At 50.9% G+C, this 24,189-nt stretch overlaps 1 protein-coding gene across 2 annotated transcripts in view; it reads right to left on the bottom strand.

Moving 5' to 3' along the window:
• Window positions 1-399: 399 nt before the first annotated feature.
• LOC103183304 (max-binding protein MNT) overlaps window positions 400-24,189 on the bottom strand; it is a 62,696-nt gene continuing 38,906 nt past the window's right edge. For both annotated transcript variants that reach the window (XM_042338596.1, XM_042338595.1), the window contains exons 5-6: window positions 3,422-3,614; window positions 400-1,255 (exon numbers count right to left, since the gene is read on the bottom strand). In XM_042338596.1, coding sequence (XP_042194530.1) covers window positions 558-1,255; window positions 3,422-3,614 — 891 coding nt within the window. In that variant the 3' untranslated portion in view covers window positions 400-557. The remainder of the gene's footprint in view (window positions 1,256-3,421; window positions 3,615-24,189) is intronic.

Consider the following 24,189-nt stretch of genomic DNA (forward strand, 5'->3'; position numbering starts at 1 on the left):
TGGCGGGAGGGGGTGGTGGGGTGGGGGGGAAGAGAAAGGTGGGGATGGAGGGAGGGGTAGGGCGAGGGATGGGAGCGAGCGAGCGAGCGAAGGAAGGAAGGAAGTGGGAGATAAGTCTTACCGACAACTTGTAAATTCACGGGTTACAAAGGGAAACGCTCACTCGCTCGCGCTCCCACCCGCGCACATCCGCGTGGTCAATAAGGACAGCCGTCAAATCAGGTTCCTCTGATAAAAGCACGGTTCTAGCGCAGTGGACGTCTGCAATTTCGTCCCCCCCCCAGGGCGACCTCGGTGACGTTTTGGACGAGCCCGACGGTGGCCAGCCTCTCCCCCTCCCCCCACTTCCCCCTCCCCTCGTTTCCACTGTTGAGCTCTCCGAAGCCACCATCTTTTCTCTTTCTCTCTCTCTCTCTCTCTGTCTCGCACTCTGTCCCCTTGGCAGGAGCCTCGCGTTGCGGACCAGGAATGTGTCGGGGATTCAAGGGAAAGCGGGTCTCGGTGACAATGTTCTGCCTGATCTCCGGGGGCCGTGTCCGGTCTGTCTGGCTCAGGCCTCAGGTTAGCTTGAGGGTGCCGACGGGAAACGATGGCACGGTCACCATGGTGACAGGGTTTAGCACGGTGGAGCCCACGATCTGCTGGTGGACCAGCTGAGGCCCTAGGGCTTGCTTTGTCAGGACGGCCTGCGGGTTGATCGCGGGGCTGGTGCCGTTGACCTGCTGGTGGTGGGCGATGCTGTGGGCCAGGTGACTGACCACCGGCTGGCTCACCGTCATGGGCTGCTGGTAGATGGCGGGCAGCGACTGCCCGAGGTGAGCCATGTGGCTTAAGGTGGCTGGGTGCACAGTGATGTGGCTGATAGGTTGCGCGGAGCAGGAGGTGGAAGGTGCGATGTGGGCCACGTGCTTGGCCTGGGAGGCCTGGATCACGTGGTTGACGGCCGTGTGGATGACCGAGGCGTGGGAGGCGGGGGCCGCATGAGCAATGACCGTGGGCTGCATGGGGGCCGCAGTCACGAGGTGAGTCTGGGACGGGACTGCCGTCTGAGGGGGCACCAACGCGTGGGGTTGGATGTGCGTCGGCCCCTGGCTCGGGGGCGGCTTCTGCTGGATGGACAAGCGCGGCGGCGGCTGATGGGCGATGGCGCACGACACGGCCTTCAGCACGTCCTGGTGCGAGCGGTGAGGCGCCTTTGCCAAAGAGTTCATCGGCCGCATGTCTTCCATGTCATCCTCGATGTTGTCCTCGCCCTCTGAAATGAAGGGAGATGCAAGGCAAACGTTACTCGCTGCTCTTGTCCTGCCCGCACGGGTTAGGCTTGACCGGGGATCATTCCAACAGCAACATGCGCTCGTAGTAATCATACTAATGCTTGCACCCGGCCTCGCGCCTCATCACGTCTTCGAGACGTCTCAAAGCGCTTCACGGAATATACTGTAAAGTGAATTGACTGCGTATTTTGTGGGTGAAACCCGCAGCCGATCGCGCACAGCAGCGTCCCCAACAAACAGTCGCGGATTGAGTGACCGAATTCTTTTTATTTTTTTGAAGGGATTGTTACCCCCTTGGAAATACGATCCGCCAATCAACTAACAACCGGGTTCCTACTTACTGCCAGGTAAACGGAGGCGTGTAGAGTCAGGAATCTTGCCTATGGTTTTGCCCTGCCCGGGAATCGAACCCGGGGCTTCTCGCTTGTGAGGCGAGCACTCTAACCAATGTGCTGCAGGACTCCACAAGGTCCCCCCATGAGATATCTTGTGTCAAGGCTGAAGATCAGAGGTTCGTTGTTCCTCGAAGGCTAACCCCTCCAATACTGGGTGACAGACATCAATGCTCTCTTATCTGCAATTACCCAAGAACTTGGGCAGATGGTCTCCAGGACTTAAACCAGATCACTGTACATCTCTAGCAATGACTTCTGGCACGGCACGGCATTACACACAGTGAATATGTACTCTCATTGCCGAACAATAGAAGCATGAAAAGCCAGCAAAGTGCATCTTGCCCAGGGGCAGCGTGACATTTGCTGGTGGGAGCCCATTGTTTCGGTAGAAGAATGAGCACCCATAGAGAAACGGCCACGAAAAAAACAAACAGCACACAGCACCGCTGACATCAGCACACACCCGAACAACATAAGTCCACAGGCTCATTTGCCAAAACAGTCTGTGGTCACAGCTGGGGAAGAAAACATGCCCGGTGTGGGAAAGGCCGTGAAACGCTGGGCCAGGTGCACCAAAGAGTTACAGGCAATTTAAACTCGAGTCCCCGCACCCTCCAGAGGTGCCCAGCTGGCAGCAAAAACACCGAATAACACAAACTGTATAGCAACCAAATAGCAGAACACCTTTTAATCCAATCCCAACTTTGGGTTTGTTTCAGGGAGGAAGGGGTGGGAGGCGGGGGGGGGGGGGGGGGGGGAGGAATATGGACCATTAACCAACCAAGACACCACCTGAGCCATTGGATGACTAACTCGAGCTTCCATTAGGATTGTCTTGGTTACCAATTCATAAAGTAATGGGAACTAACGTGAGAGGAGGAGGGGAGGGTGGAGGAAGGGGAGGGGGAGGGGATTTAATCACTCCCTTGAAGACTAAGAGACGGATGGCAGAGAGCACCTTCCACCGAGATACAGGGCAGCATTTGTTTTCAGCGTTTGCTGAATGTCCGAATCCCGCTCTCCATTTCACGAGCTGCAAAGCCTCCCCTCTTGCTTCCCGAGCAAACGGACGCACACTGCACAGTCGCACGGAGGTGCTAATGCCCTCGAACACAGCTGGCGACACAAAACCTCTGCCGTCTCCAAGTCATCCAACGAGGTTGTCACGGCGAAGACAGAACGTTACTTTTTTGATTAAAACAAAATGAAACCCACACAGCCCCAGCTGACCCTTCCTCGTTCTAACTCTCAAAGTGCCTCTGCCCCCCACATTGCCCTGTCCACCTCTGTGATCTCCTGCAGCCCTACTCCTTCCACTTAGCCAACTCACACCTGCTTCATATCCCGCCTGCGCTCCCCTCTGTCGCTCTCTCTCCCTCCCTCCTCGGCCCCCTCCCATCTGCAATCAGCGGGTGAGCTTTCAGACACTTTTACCTCCCCTCTGCCTTCCCTTCCCTTGAGTTTAGAAGGTTTAGGGGTGATCCAATTTAAGGTTTATTTTTTAACATAATAAAGGTATTCGACAGAGTAGATACAGAGAAACTGTTTCCTCTGATGGGGGGCGGGGGGGGACATAATCTTAAAACTAGAGCGAGGTCATTTAGGAGTGAAACCTGGAGGCAGTTTTTCACCCAAAGGGTAGTGGGAATCCGGAACTCTCTGCCCCAAAAGGCTGTGGATTTTGGATCCATTCCAATTGTCAAGATGGAGGCGGCTGTTGGGTAAAATGCAAGTTGTTATTGTTGTTCTCACCGGACGCGGTGGAGGTGGACGCCTGGTCGTCCTCCGGCTGGACTGTTTGCCGCAGGATGCGATCCACCTCCAAGATATCCATCCACTGGCTCATCTCGTTCTTCAGATCCGCCAGTCGCTGCTGGGTGGCGATCTTCTCCCTCGCCAGGCGTTCCATTTCGTGCTCGTACTCCTTCTCTTTCCTCTTCAAGGTCTGGGTGAAGAGAGAGAGAGAGAGAGAGAAAAAAACAAAAACACACACACGTTAAGAAACGCTAAGCGAAAGAAGACCAAGGTCCTTCCGCCATCCCTCACGTGTATAGGTGTCACGTCCCAAACTAAATGCTGTATCCCCGAGATATTGTTTCCTAACCGAAATCTAACTAATTCGCTTTCGAGAGAATCAAAACTTTCTGCTTCCACTGTCTTGCGAGGGAGCTTGCTCCACACGTTCACTCCTCGCTCACGCCGAAATAGCGTACTCCGCACAAGTTACCCCCGTCAGTCGCGGGCCGTGTCCTCTGGTGAGGGGAGATCCTGAGGTGCAACGGTCGTCACAAGAGAGGACCGACTCGGACAAGACTTTTTGAGTCTCGTTTAGGGACAGGCGCCACGTTACCGTTCAGCTATCCCTCCGCGTAACGAACAGCAGCAACAACTTGCGCTTACATCGCGGGGAGGTGACCGTAAGCACGATCAAAAAGGAAGGACTTTAGGCTGGATTTGAAGGTGGGGAGGGAGTGGTTTGAGTGGGGGGAGTGGGAGAGAGAGAGGAAAAGCGGAAGAGGAAATACAGAGGAACATCTCAAATCACTCTGCGGGGTTTACCATAAAAACTGTGTGTTTTGTAGTGAAAGCCAACTGGCGAACAAGAAGAACTGCTTATGTTACGCTGCGCTTTTCACGTAGGATAGGCGTTCTTTGAAGTGTTCCGCGGAGAGAGGGGTGGTGTGGGGGGGGGGGAAACGGGCAGGAGAAGAGAGGACGTAGAATTAAAGGTTGGGTGCACGCTCAAGGAGACAGAGGAGATCAGAGAGAGAGAAAGAGAGAGAGGAGAAAGAGAGAGAGAGAGAGAGTTTCCGAGAGCATAATAGCTGAAAGATTCCCAAAACAAAATTGAACATGGAATTTCTCCAGCAAAACGACGACAGCAAAAAAAAAAAATAAGCTGGCGGAGATTTAGCTCGAGTTGAGATGACAAAAAGAAGACAGCGTATTACGCAATTACTCGCACCGAACAAAGAGCTCTTATCTGAGTGCCCTAAATACAGAGAGTCAAGAGAGGAGAGTCACTGCAGCCTACCACTGACTCACCACTAACTCCCAGCTGAGAACCAGCCAACGCCGGAGCTGAACCCAACCTCTGATCTCAGTCAGGGCATCGATGGGGGTTGTGGGGGTGTGGGTGGATGTGTTGAGGGAGGGTGGCAAATCGCAGCCAGGGCCGGGTGTCTGCCCCTGACCCCTACCCAGTTATGAGCGCGGCGTGGTCTGGTGCCGTGCGTCAGCCTGTGAAGTACTGGAGGAAAGGAAAAAGCAGTCCGCAGCTTTGAGAGGGAGAGAGAGAGAAAGAGAAAGAGAAAGAGAAAGAGAGAGAGAGATAGAGAGAGGGGGAGAAGTTCACGCTTCACAGCTGAAGGTTTGAAAGTGTTTTGCCCTCCGCCAGGCAAGGCCTGGACTCAACAGTGAGAAGCCGGTCACACCGAGTATTTGATAAGAAAATGTCTTTTATGCGTCGGTTTAACTTTCTACAAACGGAAGGTACAGTATGTCATAACTGCTACTAATTAGACATCTCCCACCCCCCCCGTCCACCCATCTAATTCCCCCCCCCCCTCCCCCCTCCCACCCAAGAAAGAGCAGGGTGTTGGCGTACAGGCTCTGGCCAGGCACCTCCGACACCCCACCCAAGTGGCTAATCTTCACCTGAGCAAACAGGGAGCCTCAGGGGCTCATTTACGGGTGATCACAGCAAAGTCCAAACTGAGCCTCGTCTGATGCGCGCGGGCACTCGTATACGCACGCGCGCACTCGGACATGCATGCACGCACTCTTATACACGTGCACACACTCGTAGACACACGCGCACACTCGTATACACCCACACACTCGTGTAAACAGGGGCACATGCATATACACACGCACACACTCGCATACACACGCACACACTCCCGAGTTTCTCCCAGTGTCCTGGCCAAGAACACCCCAAATATTACTAAATCGCTCACTCCACGACTATTTGTGGGACGGTGCAGTACGCATTTGTGCTGCCGCGTTTGCCTACAAATACACAGTCACTTTGTTTCACAGTAAATCCTGCGAAGGGCTTTGAGGCGTCTTTCCAACGCTCCACGTCCCCCGCCCGGCCCACCCCAGCATCGGTGCTCGGGCTTTCAGCCTCTCCGCTCCCACCCTTTGGAACTCCATCCCACAGTCCCTTTGCCTCGCTCTCTCCCTCCCTCGCCTCCTTCAAGGCACGTCTCAAGAGCCTCCTCTTCCACTGTGCCTTCGGTCACCCTCCTACCCCCACCCCTACCCTCCCTGCCCTCCACCCCTCCTGATGCCAACCCCCAGCTCAGGTCCAAATCCCAAACTGCCCAGCGCCTTGGGACGTCCTCCCATCGTGGAAGGAACTATACAAATGCAATCGGTTGTTGTTGATGGCAAGGAGCTATACCAAATGCTAGGATTGTTATTATTTTTATTATTATTATTAATTATTATTCACTTCACAGCTCAATGTGGGGCACAAAACATCTGCCGGGTTCGCCTGCAAATACAGAGTCGCTGCACAGGACAGCAACAACCTGCAAACAGTGCCGACACGTTAGAGGCGTTGTTTGAAATGCAACAGGTTTTTCCTACCGATAATTATCACAGGGGGTGGGGAGTTGGGGGGGGAGGGGAGGGGGTGGGAGTGAGAAACAAACCGCTGAGGTTCATCCCTACAAACCCCGGATTTAGGATTTACGCCTGATCTCAATTGTTCCTGGTAGGAGTAAGCTGCTTTACGTCTCTAGACTTAAGGGTGATCTCCAGATGACGCTCAGTGAATAAAGCGAGTACCAAGACAACACTAAAAATAATAATAATAATCCTTGCATTAGATACGGCACCTTTCACATCGGGAGGATGTGGCAAAATGCTTCACAGGAGACGCAGTAAATCTAACGCGGGGACCAATTTGCGCACGACAGCGCCCGAACAACAGGGAGGAAATGAAATTCCACTTGGTGGGGGTTGTTGGCCAGGAGACCAGGAAAAAGTCTTTTTTTTCTTGAATTGCGCCACGGGATCTATTTGCTGACCGGGGGACCCCAGTTTAACGTCTCATCTGAAGGACGGTGCATCCCAATACCACAGCTCCACATTCCCCCCCACCAGCACCACCTCAGCACTCTGTTGGGTGTGTCAGTCTAGACTGCGAGATCAAAATCCACCCGTGGGGGTTTGAACCCACGAACCTTCTGACTCACAGTCGCAAGAGACCTGCCAACTGGGTGCCAGGCTGACACCCGAAAGCCAGGTAACCAACACGGTCGGGGAAATGCACAGCGAAGGAATAATTTGGGATGAGATGTGGATACACGTTTAAACTTGATTAAAGCTCATTCATTAAAACTCGACCAAACCCTCCTTCAACCTTTATTGCTGCGATTCGAGCGAGGCGAGTCTGAGCCACACGCGCGCGCAGACACATGCACGCGCACACCCGCGTGCACACACACGCGCGCGCACGTGCACACACACACACACACACCCACGCACACACACACCCGCGTGCACACATATACGTACGCCCGCACCCGCGCGCACACACCCATACGCGCACACATACCCGCGTACACACACGCGCACGTGCACACACGCGCCCACGTGCACACATAGGCGCGCACACACATGCACGGGCGCACACACGCACTCCGAGATCACGAATCGAAACCTGCGATGTTTATGTAAAGCGCGGAGAAAATAAAATAAAAGCAAAAAGGCAAAAGCGCAAAACACAACAGCAGCGGCGAGCAGGCAGGGCAGGGCAAGGCAAGGCAGGGCAGGGCAGGGCAGGGCAGGCAAGCAGGCAGACCCCACCGACACTTTTTACAGGGCTGCGTTTCCTTTTTAAGAAGCTCCTCCTCCCGGCTTCATGTAGCACCAGGAATCCCTTGCACTTTCAGTTTGACAAACACAGTAATTATTTAATTCTGCCCTCCCCCTTCGCCACCCCCTCCCTCCGCCCCCCTCCGCCCCCCTCCGCTCTCTCTCTCTCTCGCTCGCTCCCACCCCCACCGCACCCTCCCCCCACCCCCACACCCCCCCCCCCCCCACACACACACACTCTCTCTCCACCTCCTCGTCGCCAGTCTGCTATCGTACACACAGCACGTGTCCGCGGGTCGATCTCGTCTTACAGGAAACCACTTGGTCCGATGCCAACGCACAATGACTGCACACGAGCGGCTCAGCACAGAGGAACACTCCCTCCCAACACTGCTCTGCCTCTCCCGCTCGCTCCAAGCCGACAAAAACAGAGCGGCTGATGTACGAGGAGGCACTGGCTCAACGGATTTTCCAAGTGCAGCAGATTTCTCTCTTCCCTTAACCCCCCCGACCCCCCCCCCCCCACCTCCTCTCGCCACCTACACCCCCACCCATTTTTACACCTCTGCCTCTTAACGTGTTTTTGAGACTCCTTTTTCCAGCTTCTAGGAGGGAATGGTGCATTGTGGAGGAGGGGGTTCGTGGTGATGGGGGGGGGGGGCAGGGGAGGGGGGGTGTTGGAGCTTTTCCAAAAGGAGTCAGGAATTTTTTCATCTTACGTTCAACAACACCAACAACTCGCATTTACATTGCGCCTTTCACGCAGGGTGGTGTCTCGGAGTGTTCAAGCCTCTGCAGTGAGCGGTGGGGGGGGGGGGGGTCAGGCAACCGGCCCCCACGTCTCCCCCCCCCCCCCACCAGCCCAAAGACGCACAAAGCTTACAGCGGGGGACAGACAGCGCAGAGTGTTTATGTCCTGAAGAACTCAGTGATTTCCACCACACACCCCCCTCACCCACCCACCACCCCCGAACCCAGGGGACGCGGAGGACAAGCGTGACACCTGGACACGCACACACACGCACACACACACACAGCACCCTCCACAGTAATCTTCTCAGATTATCCGCCTCTCCCTCCCCCATTCGAACCGATCCACAATTAGTTGCGTCCGATAAACATATGCATGTTTTTTTCTAAAAACGTTTCCCTTTCCCCAACCTCCACCCACCTGCCCCCACCCCCTCGATGCCTCGAACCTTGGGGGTGGGGGAAGCAAAAAAAATAAACGGTTGATTCACTGAACTGCAAACAAGGAATCATCGTGGCTCCTCGCCCTCCCGCCCTCCTGCGTAAAGAGAATCCCATTCCACCTGTTCATCGCCCTCATTTGCTTAAAGATCAAGAGCCGGGTTTAGGAACCAAAAATGTTGCCATGGTGCGAATCAATACACACGCCACACACTCCCTCCCTCTCGCTCTCTCTCTCTCTCCCTCTCTTTTAAGCTCTGGAGCTTGCAGTGGTCCAGCCTGGCCCACTTTTGCTTTTGCCTGAGGCCAAATGCTAAAGATGGGTTCGCAGCCTCCTCTCTGCAAAAAACAAAAGGGCCAAGAAAGGTTCTTTTACGAAACTTACAGAAAACGGGGCTTTTGAGATCGCAGCTGAACTCAGCAAGTTTCGCCCACAAAGTACGCAGTCACTCCACTTTACCAGATATCCTGTGAAGCTCTTTGAGACGTCTCGAAGACGTGATAAGGCACAATGTTGGTGGTGTCCTGTAGCTCAGTGGTTAGACCACTAGCCTTGCAAGCGAGAGACCTGGGTTCGATTCCCGGCAGGGGGTGAAACCTTGGTCAAGTTGCCCTACTCCACACGCCTGATAGTAATCCCTCAAAAAACAACAATAATAAAATTGGTCACATCAATCCACGACTGTTTGTGGGGACGCTGCTGTGCGCAATTGGCTGCCGTGTTTCACACACAAACATACAGTCAATGCGCTTTACAGTCTATTCTGTGAAGCGCTTTGAGACGTCGAGAAGGCGTGAAAAGCACTATATCAAGTGCAAGGATTATTATTACTTAAACCTACGGAGGAGATTGGAACGGAAAAAAGACAGGTTCCATCTCTCCTGACTGTATACATCCACACACCCCCCACCACCATCTTCTAAAAGATAATAAGGAGTTGTAATTACAATAATACCATAGCCAGTTGTTCCCTCCTCAGCTCTACACAAGCCCAGTCTTGCACTAAGCCATACTAACCAGGAAGCTCTCAGGTTCAATTACGATTGATCCATTATTAGTCTGTCGTGAGGTAACTGATGGGAGGACAAGAGTTGTGGGGGGGGTCGCGGTGGGGGTGGGAGGGGAGGTTGGAGTTAAACCAAGACCCAAATTAGCTACCGCGTTTCGCCCACAAAACACACAGTCACAACACATTACAGTATATTCTGTGAAGCGCTTTAGAACGTCCTCCCGACGTGAAAGGCGCTGTATCAAAATACAGGGATTATTCTCATTATAAACTGACTGACGGGTGGGCGACGCTGATCATGGCAGGAAGGTTCCTCTGTACACAATGTCTGCACGGAAGCTGCCCTTTAAACCACACGCGTTGCATAATTACACGTCTTGGGCCGAGAGTTGTCCCCTCCAGCTAAAGGGTTTAGCTGTCCTTTTGACGTACGAAATTGTCAGGAAACAGCAATCATCTGCGAGAGGGGGCTCGGTCGCTCCGTTAAACCGTGTGATTGGCGCAAGTTGTTGGGAGGGGGAGAGGGGCTTTGCCCTGGACAGGAACATTTAAGAGCTGCTAAATGCCCGGCCAGTCTCGTGCTTTCTTCCTGACTTGCGCAATCCTTCCGCACCGACCTTTGCACTTTGCTTAATTCCCCCCACACCAGCACCGCCAAAAAAAAAAAAAATATCTGCCAGCCTCGCACGCACGGAGACCTGGTCTGTGTTCAGTTCGGCGGCTGGTGACCTGTGACTCACTGCTGAGACGCCACCACACCCACGCTTAACCAGCACAGTAGTAGTTAGTAACAACCAGTTTGTACACAGGAAGAAGCCAGCTTCCAGGTGTCTTTTTGTTTGTTCACTATTCTTCCTCCCCCCCCCCCACCCCCCCCGCCCCCCCGCACACACCACTTTCTGTGTGTGACAAGCACGCTGTGCAAAGTGAGGGTGAGGTGCACAAGGGTGTCACCATCTTGGCTACAAAGCTATTGCTAATACCATGTTGGCCAGCCTGGCTCTCTCTCTCTCTCTCTCTCTCCTCCTCCTCCTCCTCCAAGGCAGAAGGTTGTGGGTTCAAGCCCCACATTACGAGCCCACGACTGTTTGTGCGGGGACACTGCTGTGCGCAACTGCCTGACAAGTTTTGCCCACGAGATACACAGTCACTCCACTCGATGACATATTCTGTGAAGCGCTTTGAGACGGCTCGGTGACCGGCTGAGGTGCTGTGTCAAATGAATGGATTATGATTATTATAATTTGAACTCACAAATAAGTGCAGTGCTGGAGATGTGCTGTATTGTCAGGGAGATACCGTGCTTCAGATGAGACATTAAACTAAGCCTCGTCAGCCGGGTGGGAGGGAGGGGGAAATGGGGTGAGTTAAAGACCCATGACACTATTCAAAGAGAGAAAGGAATTTCTCCCGGTGTCCTGGCCAAGAAACCTCCAGATAAACTGGTCGTATATGCCACACGGCTGGTATGTGGAAGAAACACCCTTGTCTTCCCTCAGAGTGTTATGGGTTCTTTAATGTCCATCTGAGCAGGAACCACCAGACCTCGGTTTTAACGTCTCACCTGACGGACGAGGCCTGCGTTAACACTTACAGCTTCGCTGTCACAAACCAGCCAAGGCTGGGAAGCGTAATCAAGACATCCTGCCAGGCGCAGGTCTGCCTCCCGGCACTCTCCCCCCTCCTACAGGAAGGCAAAGCTGGAACCACAGAGAAACCCCTCCTGACGTACCAGCTGACCAACCGCCTCTTCAAACCTCAGCGGAAGAGAGACATGAAAGAATCCTGTGGTCGCGGTCCTCAGGGGGCACGGAGGCGGCCTTGACCGGAATTAACCTTACAAAGAGCTGAGTTTGGTCGGCCTGACTCAGCTGCTAGCTGCTCTGGCCTCTGAGTCAGAAGGTTTGTGGGTTCAGGCCCAATGCTGAGCTCGCTCACTGTCTAGGCCAGGGGGTCTCCAACCGGTCGGGGGTGGGGGGCGCCGCTGGGTGGCGCACTCACCCCCGCGCCATCAAAAAGACCAGAGGAAGGAGCGATATCTAATTCCAGAAAGTATTGGGTGCGGGTTATCAGGAGCGATGGCTTGGAGACCCCAGAGGTAACTGCTGGAGTCTGACCAGCTAAAGCCACAGAGCTTGCCATTGAGAGAGAGCACTGGGAGGAGCTCCACACCATCCACGTTACACAAAATGAATCCCATTAGCTCACGGTCACCAAGGTCCACTTTGTGCTACTTCTGCTACACCCAGGCATCAGATTGCAGCAGATTTCCTAGAAGTGCTAAGTCGGGCTGCCATGTCCTGTGCTGAGCTGCAGATTAACAAGATGTCCCTTCGTGCAGCACCTGACCTTGCGCCACTCCTCGAACACGGGTCGGAGCAAATGATACCGTACCTCTGCCCTCCGACACCTTGCACACAGGAGCAGCGCCGCGAGTAAAGGTTCATCATCAATACTGTCAATGAGGGCGAGACGTTAAACCGAGGTTCCGTCTGCCCTTTCAGGCGAACGTTTAAAGATCCTTTGGCTCTGATCGAAAAGAGAAGCGAGTTTCTCCCGGAGTCCTGGACAACAGTCAGGAATCCCTCTTCCTCCGCCACACACCCGCCCGCCCGCTTCCCCGCACACACTCCACACCCGGATAATTGAGACGTTCTCCCGACGTGAAACGCACTATACAATTGTAATTTTGCATTGCGTAATAAAAATGTCCATTTGCTTCACAACGGTTTACGGACATAGCTGTGCGTAAATTGGCCGCCGTGTTGGCCCGCAAAACGCGCAGTCACCGGACAATGAAATCCCACAAAGCGCTTTGAGACGTTTCGACAATGAATGTACAAAGCGCTACATCAAACGCAAGGGTCATGATATATTTTATGAATGGAATCTTGTTGTAATATATATCTCAAACTAGCTGCCACTCACTGACAACACATACCACACACACACACACACAAAAAAAAACAGGGCAATCGAAGGTTGTCCGGATTTCAACAGGAGAAGGAATTTTCCTCAACAGTTTATCCTGTTCCAAGTTGCTCCGGAACTGACACAAAAATCTAACAGATGCCACAGGTTAGGCCGCTGACCGTGTGTCTGGCTCAGGTATGTCAGGGATGTCAGACGTCATTTGTTTTCTTCGCTTTATACCCACAAAATATACCGTCAATTCACTGTGAAGCGTTTTGATACCTCCCGACGATGTGATAAGGCGTTATATCAAATGCAAGGATTATTATTGTTGTGCGTTTTCATACCAGGTGCTATACGGTGTGCTGCGTGATGGGGTGGGGGGGGCAGGAGGTGAGGGGAACACACAGGCTACCTGTCTCTGTTATCTTGCACTTATCTGATGTTTCTAATCTTTCTCACCCACTAAACGTCGTGCAGCATCTACTGGGGAAAAAAATAGGAAATCTGGGATGGAAACCTTCGATCAGTTGCAATAAATATTGACCCGAACAGAGCCCTTGTCCCTTACAAGTTGGTCACTCACTTTCATGGCTGTTTGTGGGACATTGCTGCGCTCACACTGACTCCCACGTTGGCCTATAAATAATAATAACAATCCTTGCATTTGATATAGCACCTCAAAGTTTTTCACAGGGTATACCTTAAAATGTAGTGACTGTGTACTTGCAGGCAAACCGCAGCAGCCAATTTGTGCACATGAAGGTCTCTCAGAAGAGCCATGCAGTGAATGACCAGTTTTATCTGGGGGATTGTTGGCCAGGACACCGGACAAAACTCCCTCCCTTTTCAAATAGTGCTGCAGGACCTTTAACGCCCACCCAAACAGGCAGACGGGAGCTCAGATTAACATCTAATACAAAGGACGGTGTGTATAACAATGCAGTTTTCCCCCTTCCACCTACCTACCCCGGTGCTGTGTTGGAAAGTCAACTTTGGCTGAGAGTTCAAAGTCCCAGAGCGAACCCATATCCTCTGACTCAGAGGCAACAGACCCAGGCTGACGCCAAAAACACAGTCAGCGCACTTTAGACATTTTAATGATATCGGCGCTAAAACGAAACGCGAAGATTGTTCAAGTGTAAGGATTACAGGTGGCTCTGCAAAACAGTCATCTGTGTGGAAATGACACAGAGTATAACTGCTCGTATCAGATCAAAGTTGCGGAATCCTGGTGATATTGCACACACACAGTCTGCCTGCTGATCTGCAAATGCACATTCAATGGCTGTGACATTTCTACTTGCACTAGTGCACACGCACGCACACCCCTTGCAGTCACCAAACTCAGCATTAGAGGCAGAAACTCTTGCAGGTTTAACTGTGTGCAAGCCAGAAATTGTGATTAATCGGCACAAAAATGCCCGCCAGTAAAACCACATGAGCGATAAGCTTGCCCCAAAATTTATCTCAAAGCACACTACGAATCCAACAGCCCGGGTCACAGGTGACTTTTGTGACTCTGTGACCCAGAATTGTACTCGAACATTTACTCTGGAACGCTGTTATTTTGCCAGCCTTCTAGAACCTCTTTGCATTCTGGTTTTACACACACTCGCACACACACACTCACAAAACAACAACAAAATTACATTTGTACAGCGCCTTTCACGTCGGGAGGACGTCCCAAGCCACTGGACAATCAGTGTTCTGGATCTGAGCTGGGGGTCGGGATCAGGATCGGGGAGGGTGGAGGGCGGGGTGGGGGGGGGAAGGAGGGTGACTGAAGGCACGGTCAAAGAGGAGGGTCTTGTGACTGGTCTTGAAGGAGGCAAGGGAGGGGGCGAGGCGGAGGGGCTGCGGGATGGAGTTCCAGAGGGTGGGGGCAGACCGGCAGAAGGCCTGCGCGCACATACAAACACACACACATACGTGCACACAAACAAATATATATAATATATATGTATATATATATATATAAAGGACACATTCAAAAACCACAGAGATAAGATTGAAACCCAGCTCCTAAATTGGGAACGGAAACACGTGTCTCTGCAGAGTCCAAGCTCGTCTGCGAAGCCATAGTGGCTCACACGCCAAAATTGGCAGTTCTCAAAGCAAGTCTGTAGCTGTGGCCCGTCGCCAGTCATTCCAAACACATTATGATGCGCAATGACTGTGAGAGGCTGCTTTAGGACAGGCACCGGGTCGTGTTTCTTCACGCAGAGGCTAATAAACAGCTGGAATAGTAATAGTTAAATAACAAAAATTTGGTCACTCAATCCACGACTGTTTGTGGGACGCTGGGCGCGTTCAATCGACCGCTGCGTTTCGCCCACAAAACATACAGTCAATTCAGGTTACAGTATATTCTGACGTCTCGAAGACGTGATACGGCGCTACATCAAATAGCAAGGATTACTATTTTATTATCATGGTAGAGAGGGCAGGACCCGTGGATTTGTTTGGAGTATAGTATTTGGAGTACAGTGTTTGGGTTTGAAGCAGTCGGCACTGGACATGATGGGCCTAATTGCCTTCTTCTGTGCTGTAAATTCCTATGGTTCGACGCCCCCATCTCTATCCATTTTTAAATCCCGCCTGAAATCCTAGCTCTTCGGAGAGTAGGTTTTTAGGTGGGATTTAAGGACACTTATCCCACGTGACGCACTGTATAACTGGGAGTTGTTATTGCTGCTGCGATTCCTCCGCCCCGCCCAACCCGACAGCTCCTCAGCCACAGATAGACAGTGAGAGGAGACACGTCCCCACTGGGAGGGGAATTCTAACACAGGAAATGTTTCACGTTAAGGCTTTTCTCTCTCGCCCAGCTCCTAGCAGCTAGTCAGACAGCACAGAGCTGACGTAACGAGCAGCGCTTCACCAGCACTCCACTTCATTCCCTTCCCTTCTGCCACAGAACAACAACACACAGGACATCACAAGAAGAACTTCCCCAACTTGAAAGTCCCCGAGTTTGGCCCAAAATGCCTCCAAACAGCAGCACAGTCCAATGAGGTGCAGCATTATAATAAAAATAATAATAATCTTTGCATTTGACATAGTGCCTTATCACGTCTTTGAGACGTCTCAAAGCGCTTCACAGAATGTACTGTAAATTCTGAATTGACGGTGTATTGTGCGACAATTGTCACTGTACTTTGGACGAGACTTTAAACCGAGGTCCCATCTGCCTCTTCAGCCAAATGTTAATGACCCTATGTCGTTATTAATAAAACAGAGAAGGGAATTTCCCCCTGGTGTCCTGGCCAAAAATTCCCCCGGATAAAATTGGTCATGACGGTTTGTGGCAAATTGCTGCGCGCAAATCGGCTGCTGCGTTCGCCTGCAAAAATACACAGGCGCCTCACATTACAGTCAAATCCGGTGAAGCGCTTTTGAGACATTCCTCCTGAAGTGAAAGGCGCTGTCTCAAATGCAAGGATTATTATCTAAACAGCGCAACAAATAAGGAGCTGGGAGTCGCAACACTGCCTCCAACACAGCTCGGAATGCAAAAGTCTCCCCCCCCCCCACCCCCTTGCAAGGAAAACCAACATAAAGAATGAGTAAACAAGCAAATTACATTAAGGGAATATGTGGAGGGGCGCCACAGACAGATGTTTAATAACCAGTGGTTTGGAAAGAATTTAAGATGCGCTGAAAAATGTTTTTTGAGCGGAGTGTTGCACAAAATACCATCATGTGATTTGGGAGGGAGGGAGAAGTATTGCGGTGATAAAAGTCATGCACCGCCCCCCCACCCCACTCCACCCCACCATACACAATAAAAGTTTCACGAGCACATCCCGTGTGATATTATGAAACAGACCTCTGTAATGCAGTGCTGCATTTTCAGAGATGCTATCGTTAAGATGAGCCCTTAAATCAAGGGTCACATCTGCTTGTTCAGATGCAGCTTAAAATTCCCACTCTTCTGGCCAACAATCCTCCAAATAAAATGGTCAGTCAAACCCAGGGCTGTTTGGTTGAGGCTTTGCTGCTCAGAAATCAGCAATCTAGTCTGCCTGTGGATACAGTAAACAACAGCAACAACTTGCATATATATATATTATACACACACACACATACCAGCCTTCACATAGGGTGATGTCTCAGAGCGCTTCACAATGGTGGGGTTGGACGGCGAGCAAGGGGGACGTGACCGTGGGTTTTAAGACGAGATTTAAAGGCAGGTAGAGAGGGGGACAGAGACAGGAATTTGCAGAGGTTAAGGGTGGAAGTCGCTGTTAAGAGCTTTGAGATGATCCCACACTATTGGTGCTGTTAAAATACTAATTCTTCAGGCGTGCGTAACATTGGAAGGCAAATGTGGCTCATACACTCGCTCTCTGGCTCGTACTCCTATTTGGTCGATTTCCAAAAACGAAACCATTGGCCAATCCTGGCAGTTGCCTCATCTCAACTGAGATCAAAAATACAAAAAGGAAACACGGAACTAGCAAGGAAGGGGCTTTTCACTTTGCACACGGTTTCTGTAGTTTCATATCGATGCTTCTGCGAACAAATTATATTCTTACGTTTTTTTTAAGTGGGATGGGGTTTTTTAAAAGCTAGGGATAGGATTTTAAGAAGCTTGTATGTATGTATGTATGTATGTGCGTGTGTGTATGTATGTGTATATTGTATGTAGAGTGCTAGTGTGAATGTAAATAGAGTGCATCTATGAAGCATGTACACAGGGTATATACAGAATGTTTGCATCCAAAGTGTGGCTGTGCGTATAAAGTGTGCGCGTGTGTGTATACAGCGTTTGTGTTAGTGTGTCTATATGTTATCAGAGAGCATGTCTGTAAAAGCGTGTGTTTAGAGGGCGTCTATTATTACAGTATGTCTGCACATATACGTATGCGCAGGATGGGGGTGTATGCGACGCGCGCGTGGAAGAGGGTGGGGGAGGGGAAAAGAGAAGGGGAAACACCCCTTCTAATACACAGTGCCTTGGCTTCAACACTTGCCTACAGTTCTGCCTGATGCCATGGTAACAAAGGGGATGATGTTTCTACAGTAACGGCCGCTCACTAAGGCGTCACTGATGGAAGCTGACAGCCGAGGGGAGGGTTAACTCTCACCTTTTCCCGCAGTCTTTAATTTTGCTGCTTTGCATTCAGGAGAGGTGTTTTTTTTTAAAAAAAAAATAAAAAGACTGCCTGTGAAATTGTTTGCATCAAAGCAGGAATATTTCACCCTTCTCTCCCTCCCTCCCTGTCTCCAGAGTATCTCACAATTGTTTTTGTTTAAAAAACAAAGGGGCGAATATGAGCCTTCAATAATAATCCCTCGAAAAAAAATAAAGAATTGGTCATTTCAATACATGGCTTTTTTCTGGGACGCTGCTGTGCCCAATTGGCCGCCGCGTTTCGCCCACAAATATACAGTTAATTCACTTTACAATATATTCCGTGAAGCGCTTTGAGACGTCTCGAAGACATGAAAAGCGCTATATCAAATGCGTGGATTATTATTATATCAATCGCGAAGAGTATTATGTTTTTCGCAGCAGCAATAATATGGCCGTAAATTCTTATCAATAATAATCTTTTATAATGGACAAAAGTGCCCCCTTCCTTTTTTTTTTCTCTGCAGCATGGAAACGGTCAGACACAGGAGCAGTTGCAATCCTATTTGAACGTGTCACTGATGTAATAATTGGAACAAAGCTGGCTTGGAAATCTTTCCCAGCTTGGACAGGGGCCAAAACCCAGCTACAAACTGCTGTTCTAACTAGGTTAAACCCTCTATCCAAACAGCATCCCGCACGCAACCTACATGCTGCACTGCAATGCTTCAGAACGATGACCTCTCTCTCTCTCTCTCTCTCAGGGGAGAATGGGGTGGAGGAGAGAACTATAGTAGAAACTTTGGAAACTCAGGAGACTTCACTGGGAGCTGTTAAACAGATGCAACACGTTTCTGCTTCAAAGCTATAAAAAGCATGGTCGTTCGCCACTAGCAACAGCTTACGTTTACGTTGCGCCTCTCACGTCGGGAGGACGGACGGCTCCCAAAGCTCTTCACAGCACGGAGGACTGGGCATCCAAGCTGGTGCTGGGCGAGAAGTGGTGGGATGTTAGAGTAGTGGGAGTTTGGACAAAAGCGAGGCAGAAATGATACGTCTCAGGGCGGGGAGGGAAGGGGCAATGCATGGCAATGCATGGACCTGTCAGTCTGGTCTGGAAACTCTTAAGCACGTTTCCCTGCGAGTGTCAGACACCCGGCTGAGACGCCAAAGAGAATAGCCCCACATCAGGGCTTTGAACTCACATAGTCTAGGCTGACGCCATAATTTGTTGTTGCTGTTGTGATGTTTGAATTTCTCTTCAACTGAGCTGTGTTCTCAACGCTGAGTTTTGTCGTTTCCCAGCTCCTGGGGATGTCCATCCGACCTAAAACACGCTACATAAATACAATTTGTTGTTGTTCATAGTCTAGGGTCCGTGCTGCATTGTCGGGATTACTGTTCTTCGGATGAGACATTGAACCAAGCCCTCGACTGCCTGTTGAAGATCGCACAGCCAACAATTCTCCAAATAAAAATTGGTCATTCACTTCATGGCTGTTTGTGGGACGCTGTTGAGCGCAAATTGGCTGCTGTGTTCACCTACAAAATACAGTCACTACACTTTACAGTAGTGGAGGCTATGTGAGTTCAAAGTTCCAAGGTAGGGCTTGAACCCCCAATCTTATGACTCGGGAGACGAGAGTCCTACCAACTGAGCCGAGCCCGACGTGAAAGGCACTGTACAAATGTAATTTGTTGTTATGTTTGAATTTTTTTTCAGAGGAGTTGTTCTCAATTCCAGTGTAACAATCGTCATAAAAGGAACAATCATCTTTTTGAAAGATTCTCCCCTCCCCGGGCCTCCCTCCCTCCCCCCCCCCCACCCCTCTCCATGTGCCCACACCCCAAATTCTTGAGTCAAGTCCAAGGATTAGGAGGAAGTGGCCTCACTGCTCTGGCCAGCTCGCATTCTGGAAATCCGGGTTAATTAGCTGCGATGGGACGGGCTGATCGGGGAGGGGAGCTGGCGGGGCATTGGATGGGGGGTGGTAGTGGGGATAGAGAGGAGGGAGGGAGGAGGAGAATGAACCACATGCTGCAGGTCACTTATCAAAACCAACACAACGCAACCTGGCTTTACACTTTACAGTGTCTCCTGTGAAGCGCTTTGAGATCGGGTCCGTGCTATATCAAATTCAAGGATTATTATTGTAATAGTAAAAGTAGAGTCACTGCACATCCGCAGTGTATCCCGTGAAATGGTTTGGGACATCCCCCTGATGTGAAACTTGCTGCATCAAGTGGAAATTATTATTTCACACACGCACACACACAAACGCACACAAACACCGCAACAAAAAATCCTTCCCTACGCAACGAGCAAAGGGAAAGCGAGTGCTAATCGCCCAAAACTCTCATCCATGGCCCCGTGCAAACAGCAGACAACCAGGGACTCAACAACAAGTCATGTCTTAACCGTTCCGGGCTATTTTCCTCTCTCCCGGAACACGGACACCGTCCAGGCTACCAGCGAGAGGCTTTGAGAAAACGACCAGCCCTTATTCCTCCCGTATCCCCGTTCCTCCCCTCCCCCCTCCCCCTAACATGGAAAGTTTTGTTCCTTTATTTTAACAAAAAAATGCAGCCTCGAGGAATTCAGGCTGAGCCAAGGCTGTGAATGGTTTGTAACTGGCCCGAGCGCTTAGCATTTATAACTGAAACCTGCAGCCGAGCCAAGAAAAACACAGCCTTTACACTGAGTAGCTGCAGAACATGAATGCAGCAGGCAGTGCAGACTGTGTCTGTGTGTGTGTGTGTGCGGGGGAGGGTGTTTGCATTAAAAACTACACTAAAACCCCGAATGGCCAGACCAATGGGGGGTGGTGGGGGGGGTCTGGCAAGCTGGTATTTCTGACTTAGTGTAATTACAATGCCGGTATCGGCATTTATCGACTTGGCCTTTTTTCAGTGCGAGCGACCAATTTTATTTGGGGGAGACTGTTGGCCAGGACATAGGGAGAGAGAGAGAAAGTCCATTCTCTTCTCAGGTGGGATCTCTAACGTCCAACCTGAACAGGCAGACGGGACCTCGGTTTAATGTCTCATTGGAGGGGTTCGGGACTGGCGGTCTAATTGTTTGAATCTTGTGAGCAGAAAGGAGAAGCTGCCTGCTGCTCAGGGGATTCAAACGGAGTCAAAGTGGATATCCCTGATCACGGTGGGGGAGAGAGCCAGAGAGTGGGCTGGCGGGAGGCTACGAGTGGAATCTTTTTAAAAGCCCAAGCCGGGTTTGGCTCAGTACGAATTCCAGATACGTGCGACCGGGTTATGAGTGCGGGAGGGGATGGGAGTGGGGAGGGGATGGGAGTGGGGAGGGGATGGGAGTGGGGAGGTAGGGCCGTTACTGTAATCCAATTTAGCAAAAGCCTAAGAGTCTCAGAGGCGCTGTGGCTCAGTGACAATATAAAATTGGTGTTTCTGGGGAGGAGCGAGGGAGCTAAAGTTAAAACAAAAAGAAAATAGTTTCAGAAGTTCTAACCCCCTGGCATTTTGTTTTGAACCGCTTTTATTGAGAGTGCTGTATATATTGGCCTTGCCGGGCCTGAGACGGACAGAGACTGTGCTGTGGAAATAAGGGATCGGCAGAAAACAGGCAGTTCGCTAAAACTTCTTGGGATCTCCCTCCCTCCGCCTGTGAATTATTTGCTACTATAAAAATAAATAATAATAATCCTTGCATTTGATACAGCGCCTTATCACGTCTTCCGAGACGTCTCAAAGCGCTTCACAGAATATACTGTAAAGTGAATTGACTGTATATTTGTGGGCGAAACGCAGCAGCCAATTGTGCACAGGGGCTTAACCCCACATTGTCTTTCATTAAAGGGGCTCCACCCCTCTCGGTGTCTGTGTCCTGCCCAGGTAGTGGATGGCGGTAACATAAATATCAAAAAACATTTTCTGCGAGGTTTTAGTGAAAGCTTTTTATGTGGAATTACACTGAACTGTACGGCGTGGAAAGAGGCCATTCGACCCAACTAGTCTCTACTTCACAAGAAGCTCTGTGGTTTCCAACACTCCTCTATTCCCTTCACCCTCGTGCAAACGTCAATCTTCCTCTTAAATACATCAACGCTTTTTGTTTTCACCAACAGCTTCCGTCAGCGAATTCCACATCCTCACCAACCTCTCTGCAAATTCCTCCTAAGCTACCTGTTAGACCCGCTGAACTGGCTCACTTATATCGACTGCTTCTCGGTTTGGACTCAGCAACAAGTAATTACAATAATCCTTTTGATACAGCGCCTCATCAAGTCTTCCAGACGTCTCAAAGCGCTTCACAGAATATACTGCAAAGTGAATTGACTTGTGTATTTTGTGGGCGAAATAGGCCCTTTATTCCTTTTTATAGAGGATGTTTAATCAACAACAACAGATGGTGAGCCACGAGCAAGGAACAAGACGAACAAGGAAGTGTTAAAGGGGTTGTTACAGAAGACGTGTAAGGTCCTAAAAGGGATCGAGAAAGTAAACCAGAAACAGAAACCATACTTTCACAGACACCAAATTGGTACTAGCTGCGAAATGCACTAAATGTAAATAAGATTGTTTTGGGTGAAGAAGGCCCTTTCCATTCTCAGATTTAAGCACTCCCAGTCCTAAGGCTCTGCCACAGTAAAGCTCCCTCTCCTGTGACTCAGCAACACGTATTAAACCCAACCTCACTCTCCAACTTCATACACAGCTTATTGCAAAAGATCTTTCCCCGGCTTGCGACGTCACAGACAGAGATTCTCGATGAGACCTTTTTCATCCTTGAAAAGTGCAGAAAAGAAAAAAAAAAACCCGTAACTCTTAAGAGCTGACGCCTTCTGCCAAATCTAAAAACAGACAGAGGGCGTAATCATGGCTTGAGGTCTGATATTATCTTTTCTTGTGCATAATTGACGTGCAGTTTTACTACACAGTAGGAGCTGGAAAGCTGCAGTTTCTCTGCCCACTCCACATCACTCAAAGCTGAGGCCATGTATGAGAGCTCCACTGAGCGCAAAAAATATAGAAGTCTCCTAAATCCAAAATGTCCAATTTTTGAAAACAGTTGTTTAACAGCTGAGAGCACCGAATGGTTAATAACACGAGGAGCCTTCAGGTGGTCTGTGACCTGTGTTGTTAGTTTTCAAACTACTTATTCGAGTTAGAAAAGCGCACTCCACGTCAGCGTGCAGTAGATCCGAGACGCTGTCGCAAAGCAGCTGCACTGCTTGGGATTATGTCCCCGAGGCTTCCCTCGTGCATTTAGATGCAGATTTACATATAGGCAAATTGGCTGCTGTTTCCCCACATAATAGTCACTTCATTTAACGTCAATCCTGCGAAGCGCTTGGAGACCTCTTCCTGACGTGAAATGCAAGGATGTCATAATAATTCAGAAACTACAGTGATCCAGGTCAACAATATACAAGGAGAGTTCGCTTACAAAAATACAGTCACTACATTTACAGTGAATCCTGCAAAACACTTTGAGACGTCATCCTTACGTGTAACACACTATTTTAAATGCGAGGAATAATATATTTATTACTGATGCTAATACTTTTACGTTTGATTTTATCTTAATATTCTTTTGATTTGCAAAACAACAAGAGGAGAGACAAAGGGAGAGCGGGAGGAGAAGAGAGGGGCCGGGGGGGGGTAGAGAAGTGAAAGGGGGTAGAAGAGAAGAGTGGGGAGAGAAGAGACAGGGCGGGTAGGAAAGGGGGAGCGAAGAAAGGAGAAAGCGGGGAGAGGAGAGGGGGGAGAGAGGAGAGGGGGAGAGAAGAAAGAGGGGGAGAGAAGAGAGGGGGGGGAGAAAGAGGGGGGAGAGGAGAGGGGAGAGAGGAGAGGGGGGAGAGGAGAGGGGGAGAGAAGAAGAGGGGGAGGAGAGAGGGGGGAGAGAGGGGGGAGAGAGAGAGGGGGGAGAGAGAGGGGGAGAGAGAGGGGGGGAGAAGAGGGGGGGAGGAGAGGGGGAGAGAGAGAGGGGGAGAGAGGGGGGAGAGAGAGGGGGAGAGAAGAGGGGGAGAGAAGAGGGGGAGAGAAGAGAGGGGGGGAGAGAGGGGGAGAGGAGAGGGGGAGAGAGGAGAGGGGGGAGAGGAGAGGGGGGAGAGAAAGAGGGGGAGAGGAGAGGGGGAGAAAAGGGGGAGAGAGAGGGGGGAGAGGAGAGGGGGAGGAGAGAGGGGGAGAGAGAGGGGGGAGAGAGAGGGGGAGAGAGAGGGGAGAGGAGAGAGGGGGAGAGAGAGAGGGGGAGAGAGGAGAGAGGGGAGAGAGGGGAGAGGGGGGAGAGAGAGAGGGGGGAGAGGAGAAAGAGGGGGAGAGAAGGGGGGGAGAGGAGAGGGGGGGAGAGAGGAGAGGGAGAGGGGGGAGGAGGGGAGAGGAGAGGGGGGAGAAGAGAGAGGGGGGAAAGGAGAGGGGGGAGAGAGAGAGGGGGGGGGGGGGGAGAAGACAGAGCAGAGGGAGGAGTGAAGGAAGTCAGAGAGAGAGAGAGAGGGGGGGGAGAGGGAGAGAGAGGAGAGAGAGGG

The sequence above is a fragment of the Callorhinchus milii genome, unplaced genomic scaffold (genome assembly GCF_018977255.1).
Source record: "Callorhinchus milii isolate IMCB2004 unplaced genomic scaffold, IMCB_Cmil_1.0 Scaffold10, whole genome shotgun sequence".
Lineage (NCBI taxonomy): Eukaryota > Metazoa > Chordata > Chondrichthyes > Chimaeriformes > Callorhinchidae > Callorhinchus > Callorhinchus milii.